Below are 26,573 nucleotides of genomic sequence, written 5' to 3'. Positions count from 1 at the left end.
CAGCTCTTTCTGTGGCGCGCAATGAATTCTAATAGTCATCTCATAACGTTGCTACACCAATCAATTTAAGCGAGAGAAAGCTGTTACCATTCTGTGAAGTTTTCAGGGGCAATTTTCACTGATGGATTTCTTTTTCCTTTCCCCCTTCCCCCTTCCCCCCATTCCCCCCCCTTTTAAAAAGCCATCATTATTTCTTTTCCTCCGCCTTCTTAAAGGCCATATATGAGAATGGATTAACAACTCCCATCTTCCCCCCCCCCCTCTTCATTTTGTTATGCCTTGCAGGGACTTCCCCAAAAATTAAATGCCTTCAGATGTTTGGCCTGACCTCCAAGTTCTTGTGTTCCCCTCCATGCCTCTTCCCCCCCCCCTTCTCTTCTCGGTCGTGATCTCAAGGGGAAAATTATAGACTGAGAAACGCTGGCCTGGCAGCCGGAGGAACGATTTGCAGCAATTAACGGATTGCCGCCCCCACGCCATTCGGAGTCTGCAGAAGACTCCCAACCGGATGCAAAAGGAGCCCTTGTTGCGCTGTCTGGGTGTGTTTCTGAGGAGCTTCTGTCAATTCCTTAACCTATGAGAGCAGTGGTTGCCAACCTTGGGTGTGCCAGGTGTTCTTGGACTACAACTCCCAGAAACCTCAGCCAGCATAGCTGGTGGCGAAGGCTTCTGGGAAATGCAGTCCAAGAACACTTGACTTACCCAAGGTTACTCTAGAGCAATGGTCCACAACCTTGGGCTTCCAGATGTTCTTGGACTACAACTCCTAGAAGCCTTCACCACCACCTGTGCTGGACAGGATTTCTGGGAGTTGAAGTCCAAGAACATCTGGAAGGCCAAGGTTGGGGACCACTGCTCTAGAGCAGGGATGGGCACAGTTCTGCCTTCTAGATGCTGCTGGGGTGTCACTCCTTTCCCCCCTCCCCTTTGGCCTGGCTGGCTAAGGATGATGGGAGCTGCATGCCAAGCACATCTGGAAGGTGGCACTTGGCCTCCCCAGGCAATAGAGGGTGCAGCAAGACATTACAAGCTCATTTAAACAGTCCCGAGGGAAGGCAACACGTACTCTCCCATTGCAGGTTTTTAAAGTCTCTTTTACAAAGCACTCTGGGGGAGAAGCCGCGATGCCAGGCACAGACCCATCGCGTTAGACTGTGCCACTTCCACCAAATGGTGGCGCTTGCTTTTTCTCTTGAACGTGGAGCCGCCTGGTGAAGGAAGGGATGGGTCCACCTTTGCAAATGCGGTTTTCTTCTGCAAATTCCAGCACGTTCATGAGAATGGTTTCCTGGTTCAAAAGATAAGGAGATTTTTCTGGCAAGGCCTGTCCAAGGAGGCTCTCAGAGCCTTCCACCATCTTGACGCTCACTTTAGTCACTGGCCTCTCGCGATCTTCTCCGTCCACGTTTTTTACTCGTCATTCGCTTCGTTTTTGACCGATAACAGAATCGTTTGCTTTTAAGTTCTATTCTGCCAGTTCCTTTCGTCAGGCTGCAGCTGGGTTCCAGTCGCTGTGTTTTATAATAAATACATAACGAACTTAAATACATAAAAGTCTCAGAAGTCTTTTATTAAGATCTTCATGTTATATAGTTTGAATACCATGTCACGGACATATTATTTATCATTGAAAAAGAACATGTTCCGCACTCCATATTTCCCACCAGTTTTTTCAGAAACAACAACAACAACAACAACAACAACAACAACAACAACAACAACAACAACAACAACAACAACAACAACAACAACAACAACAACAACAACAAATGGCTTCTGGGGGAAAATGGGAAAAATCTCTTTTTTCCCCCAATTTTCCCAGTTTTTTCCAAGCCTCCCCATCTCTAGTTTTGTTGTTGGACTTTATGTTTCACAAACCACCCAGAGAACACAAGAAAAACCTTCCTGGGTCAGTCAAAAGTCCCGTCTAGTCCAACCTTCTGTTTTCATGATGGTCTGCCAGAGGCCTCCGTTCAACCCATGAGCAAGGTAAGAGAGGGAACAGTAGCACCTACCCACCGGTATCTCCCCCTCTCCTCCATTACTAGTAGTATTCAGAGAAGCACTACCTCTAAACATAATATGTAGCCCCTGTAATTGAGCATTCTATGTAATTATTGTAAATAAATCCTATCAATCTGTCCATGGACATATGACAGAAAACAGGTTTAAGTGCTTCCTTAGTTCTCTCTAATGGCAATAGCGCCATTCTTTAAAGATTCTTATTAATAATAATAATCTTAGAACTGCAGAACTGGAAGACACCCTGTGGATCATCGTGTCAAGGTGACTCAGTGGGGGATCAAACTCCCAACTTCCCGGCTCCGCAGCCAGAGACTTAAACCACTGGGCTCTCCAGCTGTTCCCATTCATGGAACATGGAATAACCACGAGCAACTGTAAACTAAGTTTTCAAAATCAAGAAAGAAAAACGTTATCTTGGAGTTGTCATTCAGAGATACCGATTCCTGTCTGTATAGTCAAGTATTTCTTCCCTGACATCTACAGTACCTTGTCTTGGGCCACAGCCAAGATGAGGCTGTCATCCGAAGCATTCTTCTAACCAGAGAGAACACATTCCTGCCGGCATCAAGAATGCCTGATTCTGATCCAAACATCAATCTTCTGGAGGGCCTCGAAAGTTCCTGTTCAATTTTCATCACAATGTAAACATCCTCTCTGCAGTTTTCAGTTACTAGGGAAATGCCCACCCCCATTTTGTTAAAAGAGCTGAATAAGAGTGAATCCTTTGCTGGCAGATGGTCCCCCAGATCTATTCCCACCAACCCCAGGTGAGATTCCCGTCGGAAACATGGGAAAGCCATTACTGGTCAGTGAGGAAGAGGAACCATAGCTCTAGGAGAGTTTCCCTCTTCCTTAGACAGCTCATAATAACCGAGCCCTGACATCACCTGAATTTTAATGACCTTTTTGAGGGTTATGGATAAGATGTGCCAAGCCTCGCCACAGCGCATGCGCTCGGTTCCACGGATGCCCTTCGCTACAGCGATGTTGTCTCGAAAAAGCTAAGGCTGTGCCACAGGAAACAGATTTTGGATCTCCGTCGTTTCATAGGATCTCTCTTCTGAAAAGCGAGTGAGTTCCCAAATCGTGTGGGGCGGAGGACTTGGCCCTTTCCACTCACTCTCTTGAACATGTCACAAGTAAGGGTCGCAATGAAGGCCCGGGCCGTTCACCCTCAAGATATCCTCAGAATAAAGAGCTTGTTTCTATTTTCTACATCCTGAGACTTTGTCTCTCATTTATAATCTGGACTTTTGTGAATGTCCCAGTTCCTTTTGTTTTGTTATGAATCAGAAAGAAGCAGCTTTGGCTCTTGGCCCCCTTTTCCCCGTGGGCTGAATGTACGGCCAAGGCGAAGCCTGGGGTATTGCAAAAGAAATGAGTTTCCAGTGGAATTTTTTAAAAGGATGTAGATCATTCTTGGTGTGCTTTTGGCTTCAAATGATCTTGAATATTTGAAATAGGACGGAGAACATTTCTGCCGGTTTCCCCGAGAACGGACGGGAAACGCAGAGCTGAAGTTTGCCAGGATTGGCCTGAAGGTCACGAGGGAATGGTAACCTGTCACAAGGAGAAACCTTTAGTAGAGCCACGCCATCGGTTGTGGGTGGTGTATTATGCTATTAGGTCTCCAGGTGGCTCTGAAAAATATATATTCTGCTCCATACCTGTCAACAGTAACGGCTCCTTAGGCTGCCGATTCGCCATATATAAAGTTCCCCGAAGAGCAGCACAGGGTTTGGGCTTCGTGTTGGAAAATAATGCGCGACAAGGCAAGAAAGACGGTCCGAAACTTTTGCAGCCCCGTAATACTCACCTCTTTTGCTTCTCTCTTCTCTTTCCACAGGGACGCCTGCCAGCTCCCCGAAGGCTGTTGCTCCCTCCCCTGGACTGCCAAGCAGCAGAAAGGAGCTCGTCACTACAGCCACCTCCCCAATCCAGCCTGACACCTCCCGGTAAGACGACTGGTAATCTTTGGTTTAACATTCCACAGACGCCGCCGTCAAATTTGCCGGCGTGTGAGGCGAAGCGGGCTGAGTTTCTCTGATATTTCATGTTTTACTCAAGCAGGATAATATAAACTTAGAGCTGTCATCTCCTGTGACATTTTTAGGAAGCCTTAAATTGCTCGTTAGAATAAGAAATGCAGGCACATGCCAAGTTCTAATGCTTTAATTTTTACTTCGATTCTGCATGAGGGGAAGCATTTTTTTTAAAGTTGTAAATCCGGGCACCCTTAACATGTTTGTAAATAATTTAAGGGGACAATTGTTTTGCTGTGGTTAGATCATTTCCCCTGTTCAGGATCCACATCGTTTCAAAACTCGCCCGCTATTGTTGCTCTTACCCCAATGAAACTGCCCCACCTTTCATCCCCAACGTGATAAAATTTTTCTTTCATGCGAGGATGGTTCTTTGCTGTTTTACAGCAAATAACAAAATCACATTGAGTCGACCGTTCTGATAAGACGGCCTTCCTTGACTCCTGGAAAGAAGGACAGAAGAAATAAAACAGGGTTGATTTTCTTCTAGGCTAAAAAGGTTAATAACAGGAATCGCTTTTACTTTGATCTTATTAATGCTGAGAAGGTATTATGTTGTGACCACCATCCTGTTGTGTAGCTCTGCCGGTGGAACAAAGGAGATGTCACTTCTGTTGCATCCATAGGATTTGGGGGTAGGTGCGTGGAATCATGCTTTTGTACGTCAAGTGACGAGTTTGAAATGAGGGATACTAAAGGCAGTAAATCTGGGGTGTTCCCCATATTGGTGTGGAGACCCTTGGAGATAATCATGGTGGCTCTTAATAAATATGAAGCCAGCTTGAGGAATCTGCTTTCCTTGGGCACAAACATGAAGTCCATCAAGTTAAGTCACGCTGCAGCATTACATCTGCGCAGATGTTGAGTGTACTTTGTTTAGTCAGTTTTCCTAATGCAGTGAGAAATTCTTAAGTGCAAATTCCCTTTCATAATAGTCACACCATACCTCCTCTCTGGCAGCTGTACCTCTTCTGAGAAAATACACCAACACCAATACCTCCTCCTCCTTTTCCTCCTCTTGTCCTGCTTCTTATTCATTCTCCACCAGAGGTTGGACATGGACGTGGCAGCTGGAGACAGTGATGCCAACTTTACGTTCTTCTCCTTCCCACGCGTTCCCCCTCCATACTTGTTTTGCCTTGAATGACCCATTGTAACAATCCGATCTGTACTTTCCATTTTTCATCCTGAGACCGAAGGCAGCCCCAGAAAGAACAGGCTACGATCACCCAAGGGGGCTCTGACTGAAGTGTGTGTCATTGCGGCTAGATGCCGTAGGTGGGATGCTTGAATGGTGGATTCATCCTCTTAAGATTGCTGCAGAGTTTGGAAACGTCCTTTTAAAAAGAATGAAACCAATCTCACAGCCCACACATGGGCAGTATCCCTATAAGGGTCAACGAGAAATTCGTAAGATAGGCAAGCTTTCAAGTTGAATTCTATCTTGTCTTCAGCTTGTGTTGACTTTTCCTTCCAGTTTTTTGAAATGGCTTTTACAGAAACAACACGCACCATAGAAGGCAGTCTCGCTTGGTTTTAATTGTAGATAGAACTTTTGATCAAAAGTCAGAAAGAAAAGAGTTTAAAATAGTTTTAAAAGGCTGCAATTCTATATCCACTTACCTAGGAGAATGTCCCATTGAACTCAGTTGGTGTCAACCTCAGAGTAAGTATACAATTGTATCATAATTCAGTGTTTGTATATACTATCTGTATCACAGGGTTATACCACAATGGTGTTAAGTAGGTAAGGCTGTAGCCGTATATGCACCTGTCTCTTGGGAGTAGATCATTCCCACTGAACACAACTGGACTTACTTCCAAGGAGATACGTCTCAGATTATATTGTATGTACCACTGAATCTGCAATAGAATTTACTCCTTTATAAGTGTGACCGGGACTGTAAATGGGTTTGTCAGATTCTGTGTGTACTTCCTCAAAGCAAAGTGGGGTTCAAAAGTCACACCATAGTCTTCATTCCGCCCTGTATTGCCCCCATCTTTCTTCACGTCTGAGTCTGACCCAGGTCTTGAGGCACGTGGTCTTTCCATGGGCTCTCCCACCCCGGCCCATGGCAAAGTCAGTGGTGGAGAGGTACCAAGGAAGAGAGAGCCTTATGGAGGGAGGGAGACCTCCCGTTTGTTAGAGGCTCATGATCTGCTCTCCCTGGGATTCCAGGGGAGGGACTGACCACAGATCTCGAGAGGCGGGACCAAGGGGTCCTTCTGCCTCACTTGCAGGGTCTAAATACACAAGGACACTGAACCTTGGCTTGGAGCAGGTGGGCACTGCCACGCTTAAGGCCACAGAGCGCCACAAGCCCAGTTCCTTTTGCATATGAAAACAAAACCCAATCTTTCAAAGGCTCACTCACGTACACACATTTGTTCCAGCTGTCACCACCTCCTCCCTACATTCATACAGAGGCACATGTTATATAAGCTCACAACATCTCCCACCCATATTATATGCACTAGCAGGTGCACTACACACACACACACACACACACACACACACACACACACACACACACACACACACACACACACACACACACACACACACACACACACACACACACACACACACACAAAACCTCTGGGTGTGTATATGTGTCTCTTTTTTCAGGGCAAAACACTCCTGCAATTTCTTCCTGGACTAATCAGTGCTCCTGCTTAATCTCTCGGATTCTGAATCTTGTTCTTAACTTTTGTGTCGGGTATACTCGCTGTTGTTGTTGTTGGCAACAGTGGTGCCTTGGTTTGTTCACACTCCAAGGTTCCCCTTCCCTTCTATAAATCTATAAAATGAATGCCAACATTAAAACTTAAAACATAATTTGCAAACACACAGCTAAAAGAAAACTACAGCAGTCAGAGGAGGGAACCAGTTATCAAGCTAAAAGCGCCTTCTGTGGCAAACAGGGTCACACTGTTGCCTAAGGCCTGCGTGAATAAACAATAACTTGCCTGCCAGCAGAAAGATAACCGGGACGGATCCAGCTTTGTCTTCCTGGGCAGAGTGATCTAGAGCTTGGGAACCACTCTGTCTAAATCCCGATTTGCAAGCAAGCGCTGTCACACGTCCTTAATTCACACAAATGCAGAAACTCTGCAGATTTGCAACCAGAGGGGTGTATCCCCACATGCAAAAAGATTTAGACTTTGCGCAGCAGCGAAGTGAGGGGAGAGTGGCTTCCCAAGTGGAGGGAAAGTCGCTCAGACCATCATTCAAGTCCAGACTTTGAGACTTTAGTTTTAAGACAGTGGTGCGCCCCATGTCACAAAAAGGGAAAATGGCTAGAAAACTATACCAGCCTCCTAGCAGAGAAGCGAGAGGGAGATTGGGGGGGATTAATATTTACCAAAGGAAAAAATGGAGAGGAGGGGTGCTGTGGAAATGGCAAGGCAGGGATTTGGAACGTATAAGCCAGGAAAGGATTGAAAATGGTTGGCTGGGCTGTGTGTTGTTGCTGTTTAGTCATTAAGTTGTGTCTGACTTTTCGTGACCCCATGGACGCCTGGCCCTCCTGTCTTCCACTGCCTCCCGGAGTTGGGTCAAATTCATGTTGGTCGCTTCAATGATCCTATCCCACCATCTCGTCCTCTGTCGCCCCCTTCTCTCCTCTTGCCCTCACACTTTCCCAACGTCAGGGTCTTTTCCAGGGAGTCTTCTTTTCTCATGAGATGGCCAAAGTATTGGAGCCTCAGCTTTGAGTATGTGGACCTTTGTCGGCAAGGTGATGTCTCTGCATTTTAAGATGCTGTCTAGGTTTGTCATTGCTTTCCTCCCAAGCATCAGGCATCTTTTAAATTCGTGGCTGCTGTCACCATCGTGGCTGCTGTGTAGGGATGGTAAGTACAAAGGACAGCAAGAAGTGAGATGTAGGATTAAAAAAATTATACAGTGGTGCCTCACTAGACGATTGCCTCGTGGGACGAAAAACCCACAAGACGATTGGTTTTTGTGATTACTATGATGCCTCACAAGACTTTTTTTTTCTATGGACCGTGCTTCGCAAGACTTTTTTTTTTAAGACTGATGCTTTGCAAGACTTTTTTTTAGACCTATGCTTCACAATCCTTTTTTGCGGGGGGGGACTGATGCATAAGGAACCTGGCAAAATGATTTTTTCACAAAACAACAATTTTCACGGAACGAATTAAAATCGTCTTGCGAGGCACCACTGTATTCACCACGCTTCAGTAAAAGGGGAAGCAATTAATGGCTGGTCACGGGTGTTGTTAGCGCTGTACGGTGGGTGCAGTGGGGCTCCCCTCTTTGGGTACAAACCAGAACGGAGTGGGAGCTCGGAGCTCCAAGCTGTCCAGCTGCTGCTGCTGGTGGTGGTGGTGCTGCTGCTGCTGAGGTCCAAGTTCTTTGGGCCAGCCAGAGGTGACCTCGACACAGGGATGAGGAGCAGAGCAAACTCAAATGGTGACACCTAAGGAGGCCAAAAGAGTTAAGAATAGGAGCTGCGTTTTTGGTCATGGCCCCTTCCCTTTGGAACCAGCTCTGTTGGGCTCCTTCCCTCTCAGTTTTTAAGAAATTAAGTACAATAAAAGCAGTATTATTTAAAGCCACCACGATTGATTAACACTTTACTACCCAAGATGTTCAAATCTGCTGTAATGGGTTTGATTCTATTCAGAATATGTTTCAGCTAGAAACAGGGTTTTTATCTATCTTGTCGTATTTAGTGCATGGGATTTGTTTGTTTATATGTGCTTTTTAACATGTTGTAAACTGCCCAGACAGTGCTTGCACTATGGGGCAGTATTGAGGTGGAAGGAAGGAAGGGAGGGAGAGAGAGAGAGAGAGAATCTCTTCTTTTCTTTCCACAAGGCTGCTGTCTTGTATTAAAGTTAGGTCCATACTTTACTGCGTCCGGTGTTGTTAAATAAAGGTAACCACGCAGGTCCTGTGCTTGTTTAGTGTGCTTGTCTTTCCTGTTTTCTCCCTTCCTCTCCAAGATGGTTTCTCTCCCTAATGCCTGCTTTTCTTTCCCCTCTTTTTTTTTTTTTTTTTTTTTGATGCACTGTGCAGTTATAATTGACCAGGTTAAAGTGGCATGTTTTGCTTTCCCTTACTCATGGGCTTCTCTAATTGAAAATGGTAAATGGACAAGTATTTCTGTGGGAGACCTGAACTCAGTCCTATTCTTCATCAATGAAACCTGCTTGGGCAGCAGGTCAGTCTCAATTTATCACTGAATGGGTTATAAGCTTAGATTGCAGGTTTAACTAACTAAATTAATCAGTATGGAGAATTATAGCTGCTGGTGTGCCAGTAAAGTTAAAGATCTGTCAGCATGTTTGTTATAATCCACAGTTAACGGTTTAACCCTAATGGTTCGCTTTCCTTGGGACCGAAAGTTGCTGAACAAAACCTTAACAGGACAGCAGGAGAGAGAGAAAGAGGGGAACCCATTGAGTTTGCAGTATATGTAATTACTGCTGGCTATTTAAAGTTTTAGCAAGCAAAGTAAAGCTGGCATTAATGCAAAACAAAGCATTAACCAGCATCAGCAGCAGAGGCAGACAGAGCTTTTCAAAGGACTGATGTTTCTTGGGCAAGATGTAGGAGAGCAAATCAGGAAGACTTTCGGGAGAGTCCAGCTCCTTGAGCAGAGGGTCAAAACAAAGTTAATGCATTGTTGTGGTTCAATAATCAGGGCTGCCAGACATGTTGTCTTTGGGCCTTCTCTTTTCCAAGAGAATCTCACTCTAGACTCTTATGAAAGTAGAGATGCAAAGGATACTTACTAAATCCTTTGTGCTCGTGTTTTAGTCTCTGTTGATATCACAAGACGCACCTCAGCAAGGAGTTTTCAGGCTGTGTTTGATTCCTTGCCTGTAGGCGAGAGATGAAAGTGCTGAATGATTAGGGATGCTGACAGATCAGCAGGGAAATATATTATCTGATCAGGATAAAATAAAGAAGGAATGGAAACAATGTATTGAAGAACTACACAGAAGAGATGCACAGCTGGAAAACAGCTTCAAATGGTATTTGAAAAACCAGTGGCTTTAAAAAGTGAAGTGAAACCTGCCTTCAAAGCAATTGGAAGAAATAGATCACCAGGTGAAAGGAAGGTCCAATGCTGCAAAGAAAAATACTGCATAGGAACCTGGAATATAAGATCTATGAACCTGGGTAAGCTGGATGTGGTCAAACAGGAGATGGGAAGATGACATCCTGGTGAACTAAAATGGATGGGAATGGGCAAATTCAATTCAGATGATTATCATATTTACTATCGTGGGTAAGAATTCCGTAGAAGAAATGGAGTAGCCCTCATAGTCAGCAAAAGAGTGGGAAAAGCTGTACTGGGATACAATCTCAAAAATGATAGAATGATTTCAATACAAATCCAAGGCAGACCTTTCAACATCACAGTAATCCAAGTTTATGCACCAACCACTGATGCTGAAGAGGCTGAAATTGACCAGTTCTGTGAAGACTTACAACACCTTCTAAAACTGACACCAAAGAAAGATGTTCTTGTCATTATAAGGGACTGGGATGCTAAAGTAGGGAGCCAAGAGATAAAAGGAACAACAGGAAAGGTTGGCCTTGGAGTTCAAAACAAAGCAGGACAAAGGCTAATAGAGTTTTGTCAAGAGAACTAGCTGGTCATCACAAACATTCTTTTCAAACAACACAAGAGGCAACTCTACACATGTACATCACCAGATGGGCAACATCGAAATCAGATTGATTGTGTTCTCTGCAGCCAAAGATGGAGAAGCTCTATACAGTCAGTAAAAACAAGACCTGGAGCTGATTGTGCCTCTGATCATCAGCTTCTTATAGCAAAACTCAAGCTTAAACTGAAGAGAGTTGGAAAAACCACTGGGGTAGTCAGGTATAATCTAAACCAAATCCCTTATGAATACATTAGAAGTGAAGAACAGATTTAAGGAACTAGATTTGGTGGACAGAGTGCCTGAAGAACTATGGATAGAGGCTTATAACACTGTACAGGAGGCAGCAACAAAAAACATCCGTAGGAAAAGGAAATGCAAGAAAGGAAAGTGGCTGTTCAACAAGGCCTTACAAATAGCAGAGAAGAGAAGAGAAAGCAAATGCAAGGGAGATAGGGAAAGTTACAGAAAATTGAATGCAGACTTCCAAAGAATAGCAAGGAGAGGCAAGAGGGCCTTCTTAAATGAACAGTGCAAAGAAATAGAGGAAAATAATAGAAAGGGAAAAACCAGAGATCTGTTCAGGAAAATTGGAGATATTAGAGGAACATTTTGTGCAAAGATGGATATGATTAAAGGACAAAAATGGGAGGGGCCTCACAGAAGCAGAAGACGTCAAGAAGAGGTGGCAAGAATACACAGAGGAATTATACCAGAAAGATTTGGATGTCCCGAACAACCCAGATAGTGTGGTTGCTGACCTTGAGCCAGTAATCCTGGAGAGTGAAGTCAGTGGGCCATGGAAAGTACAGTTAACAGCAGGCCAGTGGGGGAGATGGCATCCCAATTAACTATTTAAAAACTTAAAAGAGGGCATAGATGCTTCACAGAAACGAATGGTCGCCCCCATGTTGCCACTGCTTAAAAAAGAGAAGGCTGGTTTGCAGACATAAACCTCAAGTAGGCCCATTTCCGCATCTCAGTCAGACATTGTCCTCATCAGTGTCTATGCTTTGCTCTGAGAAATGGCATTTACTGGTCCACAGTTCTGCCTTTTGAGCTTAGTAACTTCACAAAGGATATTCACAGAACAAGCGGCTCTGGTGGGTGCCTGTCTTCAAGGACCACGCCATGACAAGGATCACAGTGTTTTGTTTTTGAATGTTATTATCCCCCCCCCGAGTCGTGCCTCAGTGCTAGGTAGGTGGGGCATAAATGTAAAGAATAAAATAAATAATAATAAAGTAAATTTTAGTAGCAAATTATCAACAAACATGGGAGGAAGAAGATCTGCTTTATACTGCCTGTTCTGTCCACATTTGGCTTTTTGTGAGTGAAAAAAAGTTCTAGCCTACTGTAATAATTTGATATATACTGTAAGTGTACGTTTAAACTCTTATCCTTTTTGAGCATGTTTGCCCCCATGTGAGAGTAGGCACTCTCATTCAGTTAGACAAGAGCGTGTGTCACAAAACCCATGCTACAGCACAAAACTTTCAAGGTCTTCTGTGCTTCACTGATGGTGACCTACACAAGATTGCACATGAAGACCCTTCAGATCTGGTTTCTAAGCAGTTCCAGTCGCAAGATTCACAGTTGTCAAAAGATACTTACCTTAGTGACGAATGTCTGCTGAAACTTACCTTGACGGCTAGGGAAGCCGTCCTGGACCTGGGAGGGACTTTGGCACTGCCTCCGTCTCCTGTGATAGCCACCTTAGACGGTTCCTTTATAGGTGCCTGGCGGGCAACTCTGCCGTAGCCATGAAATAGGCACATCGTGGTCTGCCGAAGAGAGCTGCTTTCAAATTGTTGCTTTAGAACTCCTCACAAAGGAGTGATCCTTCAAAGGACTGAAGGGCTGAAAGCATTCAAAGTTTTTTGGTCAGGCAGAGTGGTCCAAGTAGCAGTGGACAACACGACAGCTATGCATTATATCAACAGAGCTGTACACATTCATTCTTGGCAAGCGTTTCAACTCACCGTTCGGCTCTGCGAATGGTGCATGACCAGACATAAACTTCCTGTAACTATGCACACAGCAGGACAGGTCAGTCAAGACAGTGGACTTCAGTGGTCCCAGCAGCACAAATGGGAGATGATTTAGCCCGTGTTCAAGAATATTGTGTAGAGATGGAAGATCTTTTTGCCTCATCCAGCATTCCGAAACGCCTACCTTTTTGCACGTGCCCTCATTCAGGACATCGTTCTTTGGGAGATGCACTTCTCTTCCATTGGCCCAAGAGATTCTTCTAGGTTTCCTCTAATTCATCAGTGCAGGTCAAATTTAGAGAGGAGAGCTTGAATGTCATTCTACGGGCACTTTGATAGCCCAGATGATCGTAGCTCATGACTCTGCTCCTTATTAGAATACTACCAAATGTCTTTGCAATTAAACTTATTAACATGTGACAAAGGTTAAGCATGTCACCCTGAGGTTACCAGGTTTCAGTTGGGAGGCCAGATACTTTCACAATGTGTGCTTTCTCTGTGTGTATGCTTCATTCCCTCCAATCGTGGTGGAACCCTTCCACTCAAACATGTACCTACAAGCGGGGATGCTTCCTGGATTGCAGACAATCACTAGTTCCCTGCAGAACCCACAATGTTGGAAACAGTGGCCAATATCCTGTTCGTGCCAATGCAACGAAAAGTTACACCAGCATAAATGTGACAGGTGCTATCCTTGGCAACAAAAAATTGCACAATCAGTCATGCACCCCCAGCATGACCGATGGTGCAGTGCACTGGCGGCAGGGTTTGGGGAACAGCACTTCCACTTCAGCCCTAGTGCAGTAGGATTTTTGGACAGTGCTCCATTTCCTGTTGCCTCTTCAAGACACTGGTAATTTGTCCTTACAAGTATGTTGAGCAGCAGCAGTGAACCAACCAGAAGGTTCCTCCCCAAAGCTGTTCTTGCAACTCTGGTTCGAAAGATTTCTGAAAGGACTGGAGAATATATTTCTTTCAAAATAATAGCCAGCACCTTCATGCTCTTCGTCCCTTGTATTCATGAAACTGATGGCTCCATCCTTTCAGCCAGTGCTTTTCAAACACTTTTGGTGGCTTTTCAAACACTTTTTTTCTGGCCATCGTTACTTTGGCATAAAGGCAAGCAGACGCAGTGCTATAAGAATTGACTCTCCCACCCTGTTAAGTCTTTCGTAGAGACAAAGTTGTACTTTCTTGCCTAAAATGGCCTCTGATGTTCATTTAAATCAGCCCAGGGTTGTACCAACGTTCTATGCTTTAACACTTTTACGAGATGTACAGAAAATCAGTACATAAAGTTGATGTGTACCAAACTCTGGCTTTTTATGTCGAAAGGACAAACATGGGCTTTTTATGTGTTCTCCAGGGGCAAGCAGTATTTGCACAGTATTTATCAAAAAGCGTTATCTCTGTAACATATAAACGAAGTGGACTGCTACTGCGAGGCAGCATTGATGATCCTTCCATGGGCGCGATGGCATCTTCAAGAGAAATCTGGAAAACTGCAAAGCTTCAGCTTGGTCTCAGCCTCTAACCTTTGTGAATCAATGTGGGAGCTCCTAGAGAGTCTGCTCTTGACCTAGCGCTTTCGGGCCATGTTTGGCATAAGGCCCAGCCACCAGTGAGTGACTGAACAGATCACCCATGGATGCAAGTCACAAAGGCTATGGAAAAGGAAAAAAGATGAGGTTGCTTGCCCGTAACTCTGGCTCTTGGAGTGGTCATCTGTGAACTCAAGCAACCCACCTGCCTCTCCATGGTCTCCTTCATGCTGCCCTTCACAGCTGGGTGGCAGACTGGAACTGGGGAGACCAGGGGCGTTGGGTCTGAATCCCAAGTCTCGGTCTGAGTCTTTCATACCAGGTCTCAAGCCGCAAGCCCCGTGTCCGAGTTTCCATTAAAAACAAGCGTTTTTCCCTAGGAAAAAAAAGGAACTGTGGGTGGGTTCTGAGTCACAAGTTGAGTCCGAGTCATTGAAAGAAAGAAAAAAACACCCAGTGTCGAGTCACTCACGCGACTTAAGTCTGTTGAGCATGTTGGGACTTGCACAGTGGAGGCAGTGAGCCCCGGATGAAATGCTGCCAAGCCCTAAAGCATTCTGAAGATAACTCTGGACTGGCAAAATCCGTGTGTGTGAGTTTACAGATGACCCCTCAAAGAATTCACTATTATAGGTAAGCAACCTGTTTTTCTCCTCCCTCAACATGTTTATTTTCAGAGCTAACTTAATGTGGATCCAAATAAAAAGCTACGGCGAATTCCTGCAGAACTCAGATGGAAAAAAAAAACATTTAGGAACACCATTGGGGAGAGAGAGAGAGAGAGCGCGCGCGAGAGAGAGAGTCACAACAAACGCATCCTTTGGAGTTCTTAGAAAAACAACTTACATTGTGCAAATTTGTGTTTGGGGCCTGTTAGGAGAAATAGCACGATTTGCCCGGCGCATCTCCGATCAGGTAGATGTGCAATTGGGGACTTTTAAACAAATTAATATTTGATGTAATATGCAGCGCCCAGAGCTGTAAATTGAATAGTCTACGGTGCCATATTATCATGCGGGATCCTTTGAACTAAACACTTTGTAGTAAATAAAAACATGAATTAGCTGCGTCTAGAACGGCAACTGCTTTTGAGATGGCGTTGTCGTGGATATACTAAACAGGTTCCCGCTTTTTAAAAGGCATACTCCACGCTGAGTGCTTGCTTCGGCAACCATCTTCTGTTAAATAGGAACATCTCCAGAAATAGCTCCCCCACCCCACCCCGTTGGAGTAAATGTTAACATTAAAGGGGGCGGGGAGCCTAATTTCTGAACATTTTAAGAAGAAAAGATTTGTGAGGGGGAATGAGGTTCTGAATATGGGAGGAGATAAGTTTTCACCTTTCCCCCGTTTTTCCCCGAGGAGAACTAACATCGTGAAAAGTCCAATATACTTCCATATGCGAGTGATAAAAGCAGACATTGGCAAATTAATCTCTCTTATTCACTGTGTAGGTTGTTAATTGTTCTCTCTGCTTGCTGTCGATATAATGTGAAATTTTCATTCCCCCCATTCAAGATGGGGAAAAGTTGTGGCTGAAAATGTTAACATTTGCATTTTTATTTGTTGATTTATTTAAAGGACAGCCTCTCTTACAGCAATCCATCACTCAGTGACACCCCAAATATGAATAATGTATTGTAGACTTGCGGTTACAATGTGTAATAAGTGCCAGAGACAGTAGGAGAATGTTAACTATGTTGCAAATGTAATATTTATCGACTCGTAGTTTATTGCTTTGGAGGTTCAATAATACTGACCATAGGACATTAATACCGCTTTATCCTGATTTTAGCCAGCAACCTCTATATACAAAAATAAGCCATCTATTCTTACGCTCACAAAATAAATACAGAATTTACAGCACTTTGTTAATGGTACATTATACGGTGGTTATGTGGGTGTTGTTGTTTTTTTTTAAACTCCAAGCATGCACTGCAGCTTCCTAGCCATCTTCGTTGACTTCCTTGTTTCACTTTCCACAAGGAAATCCAAACTGTGGGCAACCCCAGCCGACAACCCTTTCATTGGAAGAGGATCAGTTTTGTGCTGACGTACCTCTTTAAAGCAGTCGGGAGGGACCATGTCACATGCACCAGCTATATCCACAAAACATTGGGAGAACTTACTGGGGGACCCCCAACCCATATCCTGTACAGTACATTGGTTCACAAAGACCAAAAAAATAAAGGCATGGAATTTCAAGCAGGCCATGTGAATGGAGGACTTGGAAGAAAGACCATAACAGGTTCAATATATTCATGAAGGCTTTCATGGCCGGGATCTGATGCCAGACGAACCTGGTAGGGTTGTTGTGGGCTTTTTGGGCTCTTTGGCCATGTTCTGAAGGTTGTTCTTTCTAACGTTTCGCCAGTCTCTGTAGCCGGTATCTTCAGAGGACAGGAGTAACACTCTGTGCTCTGGTGCAGTTTGTTTATCACAACAGTACACCCACAACAAAAACACACTGATCACCATAATCACCTATCTCCTGAAAAGGACAAAAAGTTGATCCCACAGCTATAAATACTCAACTCCCAAACAAACTGCACCAGAGCACGGAGTGCTACTCCTGTCCTCTGAAGAGGCCAGCCACAGAGACGGGCGAAACATTAGGAAGAACAACCTTCAGAACACGGCCAAAGAGCCCGAAAAACCCACAACAACCATACCAGATTCGTCTGCCAGTATGTGGTGGACCATGTGAACAGTGTTTACCAGAGGGAGGGAAGGAGGGAGGGTTTAAAATCCCCTTCATTAGAAGAGAACTCAAGGGACAAGATTCTAAAAGCAGTTTCTTCGTCCACTTCTGAGCTGCTTTGACACTTGGAAGGCCTTTAAACGTTTACCCAAAATCTTTCCCCGTAGTCCAGCTTCGTTTCTGCTTGTCCTATTTTCAGCGAACCGATCAATGCCTCCACCTCTCCTTTCCAAGATCATCTTAAATATTTGATTTTTATTCTGCTTTTCTCCTTTGGATTCTTGCTCTTTTCTACTCTCCCTCTGACTGTAAAAGCGTCTCATTATTTATTTATCGCATTTATACCCTTCTCTCTTCTGTTGCTCAAAGCAATTAACAGTTCCACATAAAACATTCCGCATAAATATATATATATATATAAAAGCCAAAAGCGGGTGGAAAAATGCAAACCTGGTGAACAAAAGCGTTTGTTTTTTAGCAGATAGGTAAAAGAAGCCGGAGTGAAAGTTAATGCCGCTATCTCGGTGCAAAGCCATCTCTCGGGCAGAATGCTTTCGTAACGGTGGTGTTTTGTGGAAAGAAGGAGCTGAGGGTGGTGGGTTTGTCTCTGCGGCTGGACTGTAATCAGAAGAACATGGGAAGCTGCTATATGCAGAGTCTTAAGCATCAGTCAGTCCATCTAGCTCCCTACGGATTGCACTGGTTGACACAGATTTCCAGAATTTCAGAGAGCGTTCTTTGGCACCCCTAGCTGGAGATTCTGGGACCGAGCTGGGATCTCCTGTATGTATGTAGCAAGGAGCTGATTCTAAATCCAAAAGGCGTAGCCACTTTTTTATACCCACTGGAGCTTCATGTAGTAGAGGGGATGATCAAGGCATGGGGATAGCTGCTATTCCTTGAGCTATGGGGTGGAGATTTAACTGCCTCGTCCAATGGACTGAAAACAGTCCCAGCCACAGCGAGCAACGCTTGACCCAGTGAAGTCTACCAGTCTCATGCCGATAGTGTCTTCCAACAACTTGGCCATTGCAATTTTATAAATGCCTTGTGGATGGTGGCCTTTCTTGTGAAATGGCCTGGAATCCGTTGGCATGGGTAAGGAAAGCCATGCAAGTCTTCATGTCAACTTACCACTGATTAATGAGCTGCCTGTTGACCTCATGGGCATAATTCCATGATCAGGGATCCATCCAGGAGTGCGGCCCACTGCTCATTAACTAGTAGCAATTAGCTGCAAGATGAATGTGACTTTTCTTATGCAGGTGTAAACTGGCCATGAGATTATTGCCGTGGTATCCAATTGTGGAAACGGGTGAGTTTAGCATTCTTGTAGCAGGATTGTTGGGTGGTTCCCTGGCTCTGTTGTTAAAAAACTACTGCTTGTGAAGCTTTTTCCTGTAGGAAATGGAGGCAATAGAGTCCCACGTTGAAGTAGTTGAGCAGAGAATGTCTGAACTGACTTTTAGGAAGGGGTCTCACACTTCGTCACAGTGAGCTTTCATGTGGAAACAGGATATCTGTTCAAACATTACCGGCTACCATCCAGTCCTGTTCTTTTTGCAGGAGCAAATGATTGAAAGGGGACACTATGAAAGCACAGAGCATGGAAAGGGTTAGGAAGATAGAACCGACCAGAGTAGACCTTTGGTCTAGATGGATGGGATAGAAATCCAATGAATGAATGAATGAATGAATGAATGAATGAAGGAAGGAAGGAAGGAAGGAAGGAAGGAAGGAAGGAAGGAAGGCAGGGAGGGAGGGAGGCAGGGAGGGAGGGAGGCAGGGAGGCAGGGAGGCAGGGAGGCAGGGAGGCAGGGAGGGAGGCAGGGAGGGAGGCAGGGAGGCAGGGAGGCAGGCAGGCAGGCAGGCAGGCAGGCAGGCAGGCAGGCAGGCGTTCTAGGCCGAGAAGGGGAACTTCCCCTTAGACTTAAGCTTACCTTGAATATTCTTTCCTTGAAATGCGTGAATGTCTGTGGCTGAGACGTCACTGCTCTTGACAAAATATATTCCACAACCTCCTCAAGAGGGAGAATGAAGAGTTTCTTTTAGCAGTGCTGCCTGTATTTGTCAGATGATCTTGCGATGTAGAGATGTGACTCTTTGCTCCTTTCAGTGTCGAAGGGGATATGGAAAGATTTTAGAAGATATTTGCTTGCTGGGGAGAGAATGACTTTTTTCTCCTTTTCTTTTGCACTTTGTTTCTTTCTTTTTTTGGTTTTTTTATATATATAACCAAAGTGCAAAAGAAGCTTATATATAACTACTTATATATAAGTAGAAGTTTGGGGGGAAAGAACACACGGATTTTGCTTAGTAAACAGGTTGTTGTGCAAGTCCCGCAATATTGCTTGCCCGTGGCGGCGTACAGGAGCAGAGAATCGCACATCAGTTAACTAGTTTTTTTTTTTTTAATGGGATGTCTCGGTACATGAGACACCCTTTCTTGTAAAAGATGGGAACCTCTGTAGGTTTTTGGTGCACCTTACGGTAAAGCTTCCAGATGGAAATGTTGATAGATGATAGGCTGGAAATTATCGTGGGTTTTGTAAAAGGAACAGCAAGCGATCCATGCCGTGGCATCTGCACATCCCAAATCCCAGATATAGATGAGCTTTCTGCTCCTATTGTATAAGCTGGAAGACGGCACGCCATGCGAGTGAGGATGATGCCTGAATGGAGAGAACGCGCTTGGTCTTGGCGATGTCAACTCAAGGGCTGTGGCGGGTGAGTCAACTGAGAGTCCCTGGATGGCGCCCACTGCCGAGAAGATGCCGTCCTACCAGGAACACCCTGGCTCCCCGTGCAAATGGATTAATGTTAATTAGCAACTGTCGGCTGTAATTGTCACCCTCATTAAAATACAGAATTATGTATTTCTTAGTTATAAATAACCTTTCTAATTGTACTTGATGTATGCCAGTTTAATCAAATAGTACACTTGCTTGCAGGCAGATATTTGCATTAATCTGGCATTGGATCTCTGAGTCTTTTTGATCATCTCTATTTCCAAACTTCACTGATGTACGGTTTGGAAAGAGGGCGGGTGTTCTCTTTTAGTTTGCTTGTGCTTTAAACTTTTTTTTTTTAATTCAGCTCCGTGGCTCTGATAGGATTTTTGCATTAAAATGAGTGGATGTGTCTTCTGGGATTTTTGAGTGCAACTGAGACCTTGTCAATTTCTGAAGTGGTTTGGCAAGGTTTCTGTCACTCAGCGGTGTGACAATAAGTTGATTATGGTTTTCAAACTAAGAGGAAGCCAAGGAAAATAAAGCGCAAATCATATTAGAGAGCTGGCGTTAACCCTTTTTAGAGCAGCTTCTTGGAAGCACGGCATGGATGGTGTGCTGGGCTTAGGAGCTTCTCAAATGTCAGTTCCATCGCGTGTGAATTGGGTCTAATACTGTAATAGGCTGAAAGTAAAATATTGATCAAACGCAGATCAGCTTAGATTTTGTTAGAGGGCTGGAAGCAAGCCATCGCTCTGATCCAGAAGGCTACGGGGAAGAACTGAAAGCGAGCAGAGTGGAAGGCAGGAAGTAAGAGTTCTCGTTGGGGACAAATGTTCTCGTTGGGGACAAGGGAAGTGGCAAAGTTGTTAGGGGGAAATCGGCGTTGCAGAAGTAGTGAGGAAAAGGAACAGATGGATTCCTTGGGTTTCTCTACTCCTGGAAACTCTACTTCCTTTTGGAAGGTAGAATAAATCAGAAACAAGGAGTTTTCTTTTTGCTAATATTGGTCGTTGTGAGTGCCTTTGCACAGTTAAAACTAGCATGCTTAGCTGCAACCGTTTCTTCAGAGGTCTGATCTGGCCACAGTGACACATGCCTGAGTTATATCTCAGCTAGATTACTGCCTCATGCTCTACATGGGGCTGCCTTTAGAAATTATGCAGAAACTGCAGGGGATCCGAAATTTCGCAGCCAGATTGCTAACTAAGGCTGGTTACAGGTGACATATAATTCCCCTGTTATACCAGTTCCAGTGGCCGCCTGTCCATTTCTGGGCATAATTCAAAGTGCTGGTTTTAACCTATAAAGCCCTGAATGGCTTGGGTCCAAGCTATCTATCTCAAGGACCGCCTCTTCCTTTATGAACCTGCAGGAGAGGCCTTCCTCCTATTCCGACACCTTCATAGATGTATCTGATGGGGGCACGGGAAGAGAGCCTTCTCTTTTGCTGCTCCCAGACTTTAGAACTCCGTCCCACTGGAGACCAGCCTGGCCCCATCTTTGCTGTCCTTCCATAAGCAGGCAAAGAGATCTTTCTCATCTGGCAAGCTTTTTGCTCACTGACTGGCTGCTAGAGTGGATATTTAAATGGGCCGTTGTGCTCTGTTGTTTCTAAATGTGTTTTTAGTATTTATTTTATCTCGCTTTTAACACAATATTTATTTGATTCCTTTTAAAAATATTTAGATACTTACTGGTTTTAGCTTTTAAATGTTGTCTTTTAATTGTTGTAAGCTGCCTTGGATCTTTTTAAGGAGACAGGTGGAGTAAAAATATTTTAAATAAATTAATAAGTAAGCGGCTCTCCGATATATATTTCCATTTGGCCGAGGTAGCAGCTGCAGTACCTAAAAGGCTCCCCTGCACCCCGATTCTCCTCCTTTAAAAAAAGAGTACACAAGTTTTCACTTTTCATTAGTTGTGCTGATCTTAATAATTGAATAACTTCAAGTCGATTCTTACTCAGAGGAACCCTTTCCAAGGTTTTCTAGGTACGTGATATTCAGAAGTTGTTGTTGTCCTTCTTCTGGAGTGCTGTGGGACTGTGCAGGTTTTCTTGTTGTTTAGTCGTTAAGTCGTGTCCGACTCTTCATGACCCCATGGACCAGAGCAGGGCAGGCCCTCCTGTCGTCCACTGTCTCCCGGAGTTGGGTCAGATTCATGTTGGGCGCTTCAGTGACAATGCCCATCCATCTCGTCCTCTGTCATCCCCTTCTCCTCTTGCCTTCATATTTTCCCAACATCAGAGTCTTTTCCAGAGAGTCAGTTCTTCAGCAGTCAGCCTTCTTTATGGTCCAGCTCTCACTTCCATATATCACTGCCAGGTGCCCTGGTTTGCTGAGCTATCATCTGGATTGTAGGGATATTACAGTACGAGAAAGTCATTTTGCTCAAGAACTTTAATTTTTCTCTTTCCTTAATTTTTCTCTTTCCTCTTGTACTCTCTCCTGGTGAGTCTTGAAGCAGAATATGAACTTCCCAGCCTTTCCATGCCCACAGGCGTTCGCATCATGCTGCCTGACGTGTCCTAGTCTGAACATTACTATGAAAACCTTGTGCACAGTTTGACTTTACTTTTAGTTTAGCTGCATGGTTTGAGAATAAAAGATGTACGACAGCAGCTCTTTGAGCAGAGCGCAAGAAGCAGAAAAAAAATATTACTGCTTCTCCAAAGTATCCAGCAAAGTCAGGTTGAGAGATGGAGCAATGTTTTGTCTGTTTTGTCCAAGAGAGTCCTCCGTGCCTAATTTGACTGTCATGAAACGCATCCTGTCATGGAAGGCTAGGTTGCGCTAGCCCGATGCAGAAACGAGTCACCTTTTCAAAAAACAGCCCCAACAAGGGCTTTATGTTTGGGTGAGAGGTGGTTAACTGATGAAAATAAGGATTCTGCTTCTGAGATCCTCCCTTGCGTGGTGTCACATTTTGAGCAGTAGTGAGCACAAGGGGGTATTCCTGTAGACCATCTTGACTCTTTCAATTGGCGATATTAACATTCCATATTATTTTGCTGTGTAGAATCATAGAAGCATGAAGTTGGAAGGGTTAAGGTTAGCATTAGAATCCAAAACCCTGATCAATGCAGGATTATAAATCAAAGGATACCTGCCAGGCAGTTGTCAATGTTCCTCTTGAATGCCTCCAGTGTGGGAGCGCTCAACACCTCCCTCTGAGGCCATTGGTTCCATTCCATTGCCTTACTGTTCTAACAGTTAGGAAGTTTTTCCTGATATTCACCTGGAATTAGGCTTCCTATAACTTGATCCAATTATTGCATGTCCTGCACTCTGGGTTGATTGAGAACAGGTCCTGCCCCTGTATTTGAAACTGCCTTTTAAAAATTATATATACTACCTTTCAAGTATTTGAAAAGTGATATCATATCTCCCTTCATGTAAAGCTTGGTGTCCTTTTTCCTTCTGGCAACATGGACATGATACTTTGCAGTGATATTGGACCATTTCCTGGCATTTTGGGTTGTGGATGCAAGAAGCACAATATCCCTCATTCAAACAGGGAAAGTATTTTGAAGATTTGAATTAATCTGATATTTGGAAAGAGCTGAACATGACAAGACTTTGATGTGGTTGAGTTCTTCAGCTGCCACCACAATACACCTGTGACAATGAGATGTTAATAGTTACCACCTCTAGCAGTGTGTCTCAGATCCAGTGGATGATGTTCAGGTACATCAGTCAGAAACTCCCCAGGAGGAAAAGGAATGGTGTGATGGGAGTTTCCCCTTGCATGTTTCCATGGGAATAGATTGGGATGTCGTCCTTTCCTTTGGTATGTTGTTTCTTAGTGTTGCAGAAGGATTGCTTTTCCGACCGAGCACACACACACACACACACATATTGTCGGTTTCCTTTACTTAAGCGGAATGCATCACTTCCTTGACACGTCACCTCTGTGATTCCAGCTGAATTTCATACCTTCCCAAAATACTTAGCAACCTTTTTTTGGCTGAAAGGTCATCCAGGAAACCTCCTAGTGTCAGCACCAGGAGGTTTTCTGGATGACATTTCATGAGCTCTAGACATGGCCAGCAGTTAACATCTGTATGGCCTCTAACTCCCAGTGCATACCACATGGGCACATGAAGATACAGTGGACTCTCGACTTACAGACGGCTCGACTTACAGACTTTTCGAGTTACAGACTTCTCTGGCTGCAAAATTTAGATTCGACTTGCAGCCAGAGAATCGACTTACAGACCAGAAAAAAACCAAAATGGAATAAAAATAGAATAAAAACCACTGGTTATGGGATTAATCAGTTTTCAGTGCATTGTAGGTCAATGGAGATTCGACTTACAGACTTTTCGACTTGCAGCCACCATTCCAATACGGATTAATTCCTTAAGTAGAGGCAAAGAGGAAGTCACAAAAGCAGCAAAACCAGGGAGCTGGACAGGGGACAGATTGGATTTCTCTTCAGTGTGGAAGGGATGGTCACTCTCAAATTGGCCTTTCTCAGCCACACTAGACGCTGCTCCAAGTCCTCCATACAGAGCACGGTACCATAGTCTTTCGAGACTGAAGGATGCCTAACTAGAGGGCCCACTGTACACCTACCCTCCAGTCAATCCATATGAGGTGTTTTGAGAAAGTGTTTTTAAGATACCGGAACCACGAGGTGAAAATAAGTTTTAAAACACAGAAATGCCACTTTGTTCTGTCGTGGGAGAGTCAGCCTCAGGAGGCGTCCCAGTGCATCTTGTCAACTGCCAGAAGAGACTTTCTGTGCTGATGTGCAGCTGTTGTTGCTCACCTGCTCCAGGTAAGAAGTCTGCACTGTCTTCGTCTTGTCCTACAAATGAAGGAGAAGAGAACTTGTGCCGTCTTCATGCAACTCCAGTCTTTTCCCCAGAACATGTGATTATTTCAGGGATTCAAATAATTTGATGGGTGTCTGAAGAGAGAGCTCTGTCCATGTTCTTTGGAAGGGTGGAACATCTTGTGTTTATTTCTTCATCATCCTGGCTGCCATGATAGTTTCACCCAACTCAGTGGCCTGCCTCCTCTAGGGGCTTATGCAGCAAGGTGGAGGGACAGGCTTCCCCTCCGGTTCTAGACATTTCGGAAGGTGGGTTGGTTTGACACCCAGGTGCCCTCTCAAACAACCACAATTACAGGCAAACAACCTGTCCTTGTCTTTTCCATTTTCATGGAAATAGCTTAAAAACGTTTTCAAATTTATTTCTACCCCATCTTTCTCCTCCTGCAGAGATTCGAGGCAGGCAAAGATTTCAAAACTCATGTATTTAAAACAGTTACAAATGCAAAAAATTGCATTATTAAAAACAGTTAACCACATGGATTATTATAAAGCACGAGCTCAAACCACTTTAAAACACTTTTCAAGTGTGCATGTGGGTCTCTGGGTGTCTTTGTGAATTTCGTTGTATGGGTATACTATGTATATACTTACAATGACAATAGATTTATTTGATTTGATTTTAACTTTTAAGCAAAACCAGTCAGATGGTTCGAATTCATCCATGTCTTGTTGTCCCTCCTGCGACTTCAGTTAAGATTATATATTTTACAACGGCTTTTTTGTGCTTGAAGTTTAATACAAAACATGGCATAAGCCTGTTGAGTTAATCCATTTTTATCAAAGGTCAAAAAAGGAAAAAAAATTGGAGGTTGGGTACTTCAATGGATTTGGAATGGGTTTTATTCTTTGCACAGTTATCAAGTACCCGTGTTGTGTTTTTCTGTTGTTTCCTCTGGATTCTGAATTATTTTTGTTCCTTTTCTTAGTTGTTTTGCTCCTTTTTTTTCTGACTATGAACTTGGCAAGCTTTTAATGTACACTTGCCTGGAATAGTTTGCCGAGAATAACTTGTTAAGGTGCGTGAGCAGTTCTTTCCTTTTTTGCTTGCTGGGTCAATGAATAGAAGCAGTAACTCCCTCAAAGCCCCTTATTTCCTTTGAGGCTTTCTTAAAAGTGATGTGTGGTGTGGGGTTTTTTTTGGGTTTTCTTTTTTTAAAGATGAGGTTGTACTTTTTAACTTTGATTTTTGCTTCGTCTGCATCGAATCATCTTTTACTACTTAAGACGAAAATTGGGTTTATTGAAACATTTCAATTTTGATTATTTTTTTAATAAAGACGTCGCCATCCAACTTAATGAAATCAGTGGGATGAAATGAGTGAAAGTTTGAAGAATGTAATAAGCGTGGAGCCCTGCAGATTTTATTAAATGTGTAGCAGACAGAACCACGGGCAGGTTTGAGCAGTATGGTCCCCCCCCCTCCCCACCGACCCCCTTATGTGCTGTCTCGGATCAATAGGGTGTGAAAAACATGCCTTGTCAGAAATGACCTTTGCACCATTAGACTGACTCTCTTTCAGGCGATTTTCCAGCAGAATGAGTTCTGCATACATCTTGCATTGCCGAGAGTTTTCCGTTTGTGTGAGTTGGTGGCTAACTTCCCTCCGCGGCCGCCTCTCCCTTTCTCCCCACCCGGCTTCATGCTGAGATTTTTTTTGCAGCTGCCTCCTAATCTCATTCCCCTGCAGGCTGGAATAGCGAACGATTTCTGCAGCCTGGCCATGTGTCTGTCAATCTCACCCCGGCAGCATCATACGTTATGAGCAGAATTGCCATTTATGAGGCTGGGGATTGTCTCGGCCGAGGGGGAAACGAAGAGGTACCTGTACCATGCAGTGTTTGTCAGCAAACCCTAAATAAATAACCTTAACCCTTGTAAAAATGTGTCTTTAGTACTGAGTTTATTGACCGTTTTTAATCAAATACTTATTTAAATCTCTTTTAATGTATGTATCCTTCCTGTTTTAGTTTTTAAATATTGTCTTTTAATTGTTTATAAGCTGCCTTGGGGCCTTTTAAGGAGAAAGGCGAGTTAAAAATGAATGAATGAA

The 26,573-nt window shown here is 44.1% G+C and overlaps 1 protein-coding gene across 3 annotated transcripts in view; it reads left to right on the top strand.

Annotated features, from left to right (window-relative positions):
• Positions 1-26,573, top strand: part of KIAA1328 (KIAA1328 ortholog) — a 251,290-nt gene that overhangs the window by 204,611 nt on the left and 20,106 nt on the right. For all 3 annotated transcript variants that reach the window (XM_020796440.3, XM_020796439.3, XM_078384168.1), the window contains one exon: positions 3,872-3,980. In XM_020796440.3, the coding sequence (XP_020652099.3) occupies positions 3,872-3,980 (109 nt within the window). The remainder of the gene's footprint in view (positions 1-3,871; positions 3,981-26,573) is intronic.

This window comes from Pogona vitticeps, chromosome 2 (genome assembly GCF_051106095.1).
Source record: "Pogona vitticeps strain Pit_001003342236 chromosome 2, PviZW2.1, whole genome shotgun sequence".
In the NCBI taxonomy this organism is placed as follows: domain Eukaryota; kingdom Metazoa; phylum Chordata; class Lepidosauria; order Squamata; family Agamidae; genus Pogona; species Pogona vitticeps.
Note: the sequence above shows the minus strand (reverse complement) of the source record. Positions and strands in the feature narration are given on the sequence as shown.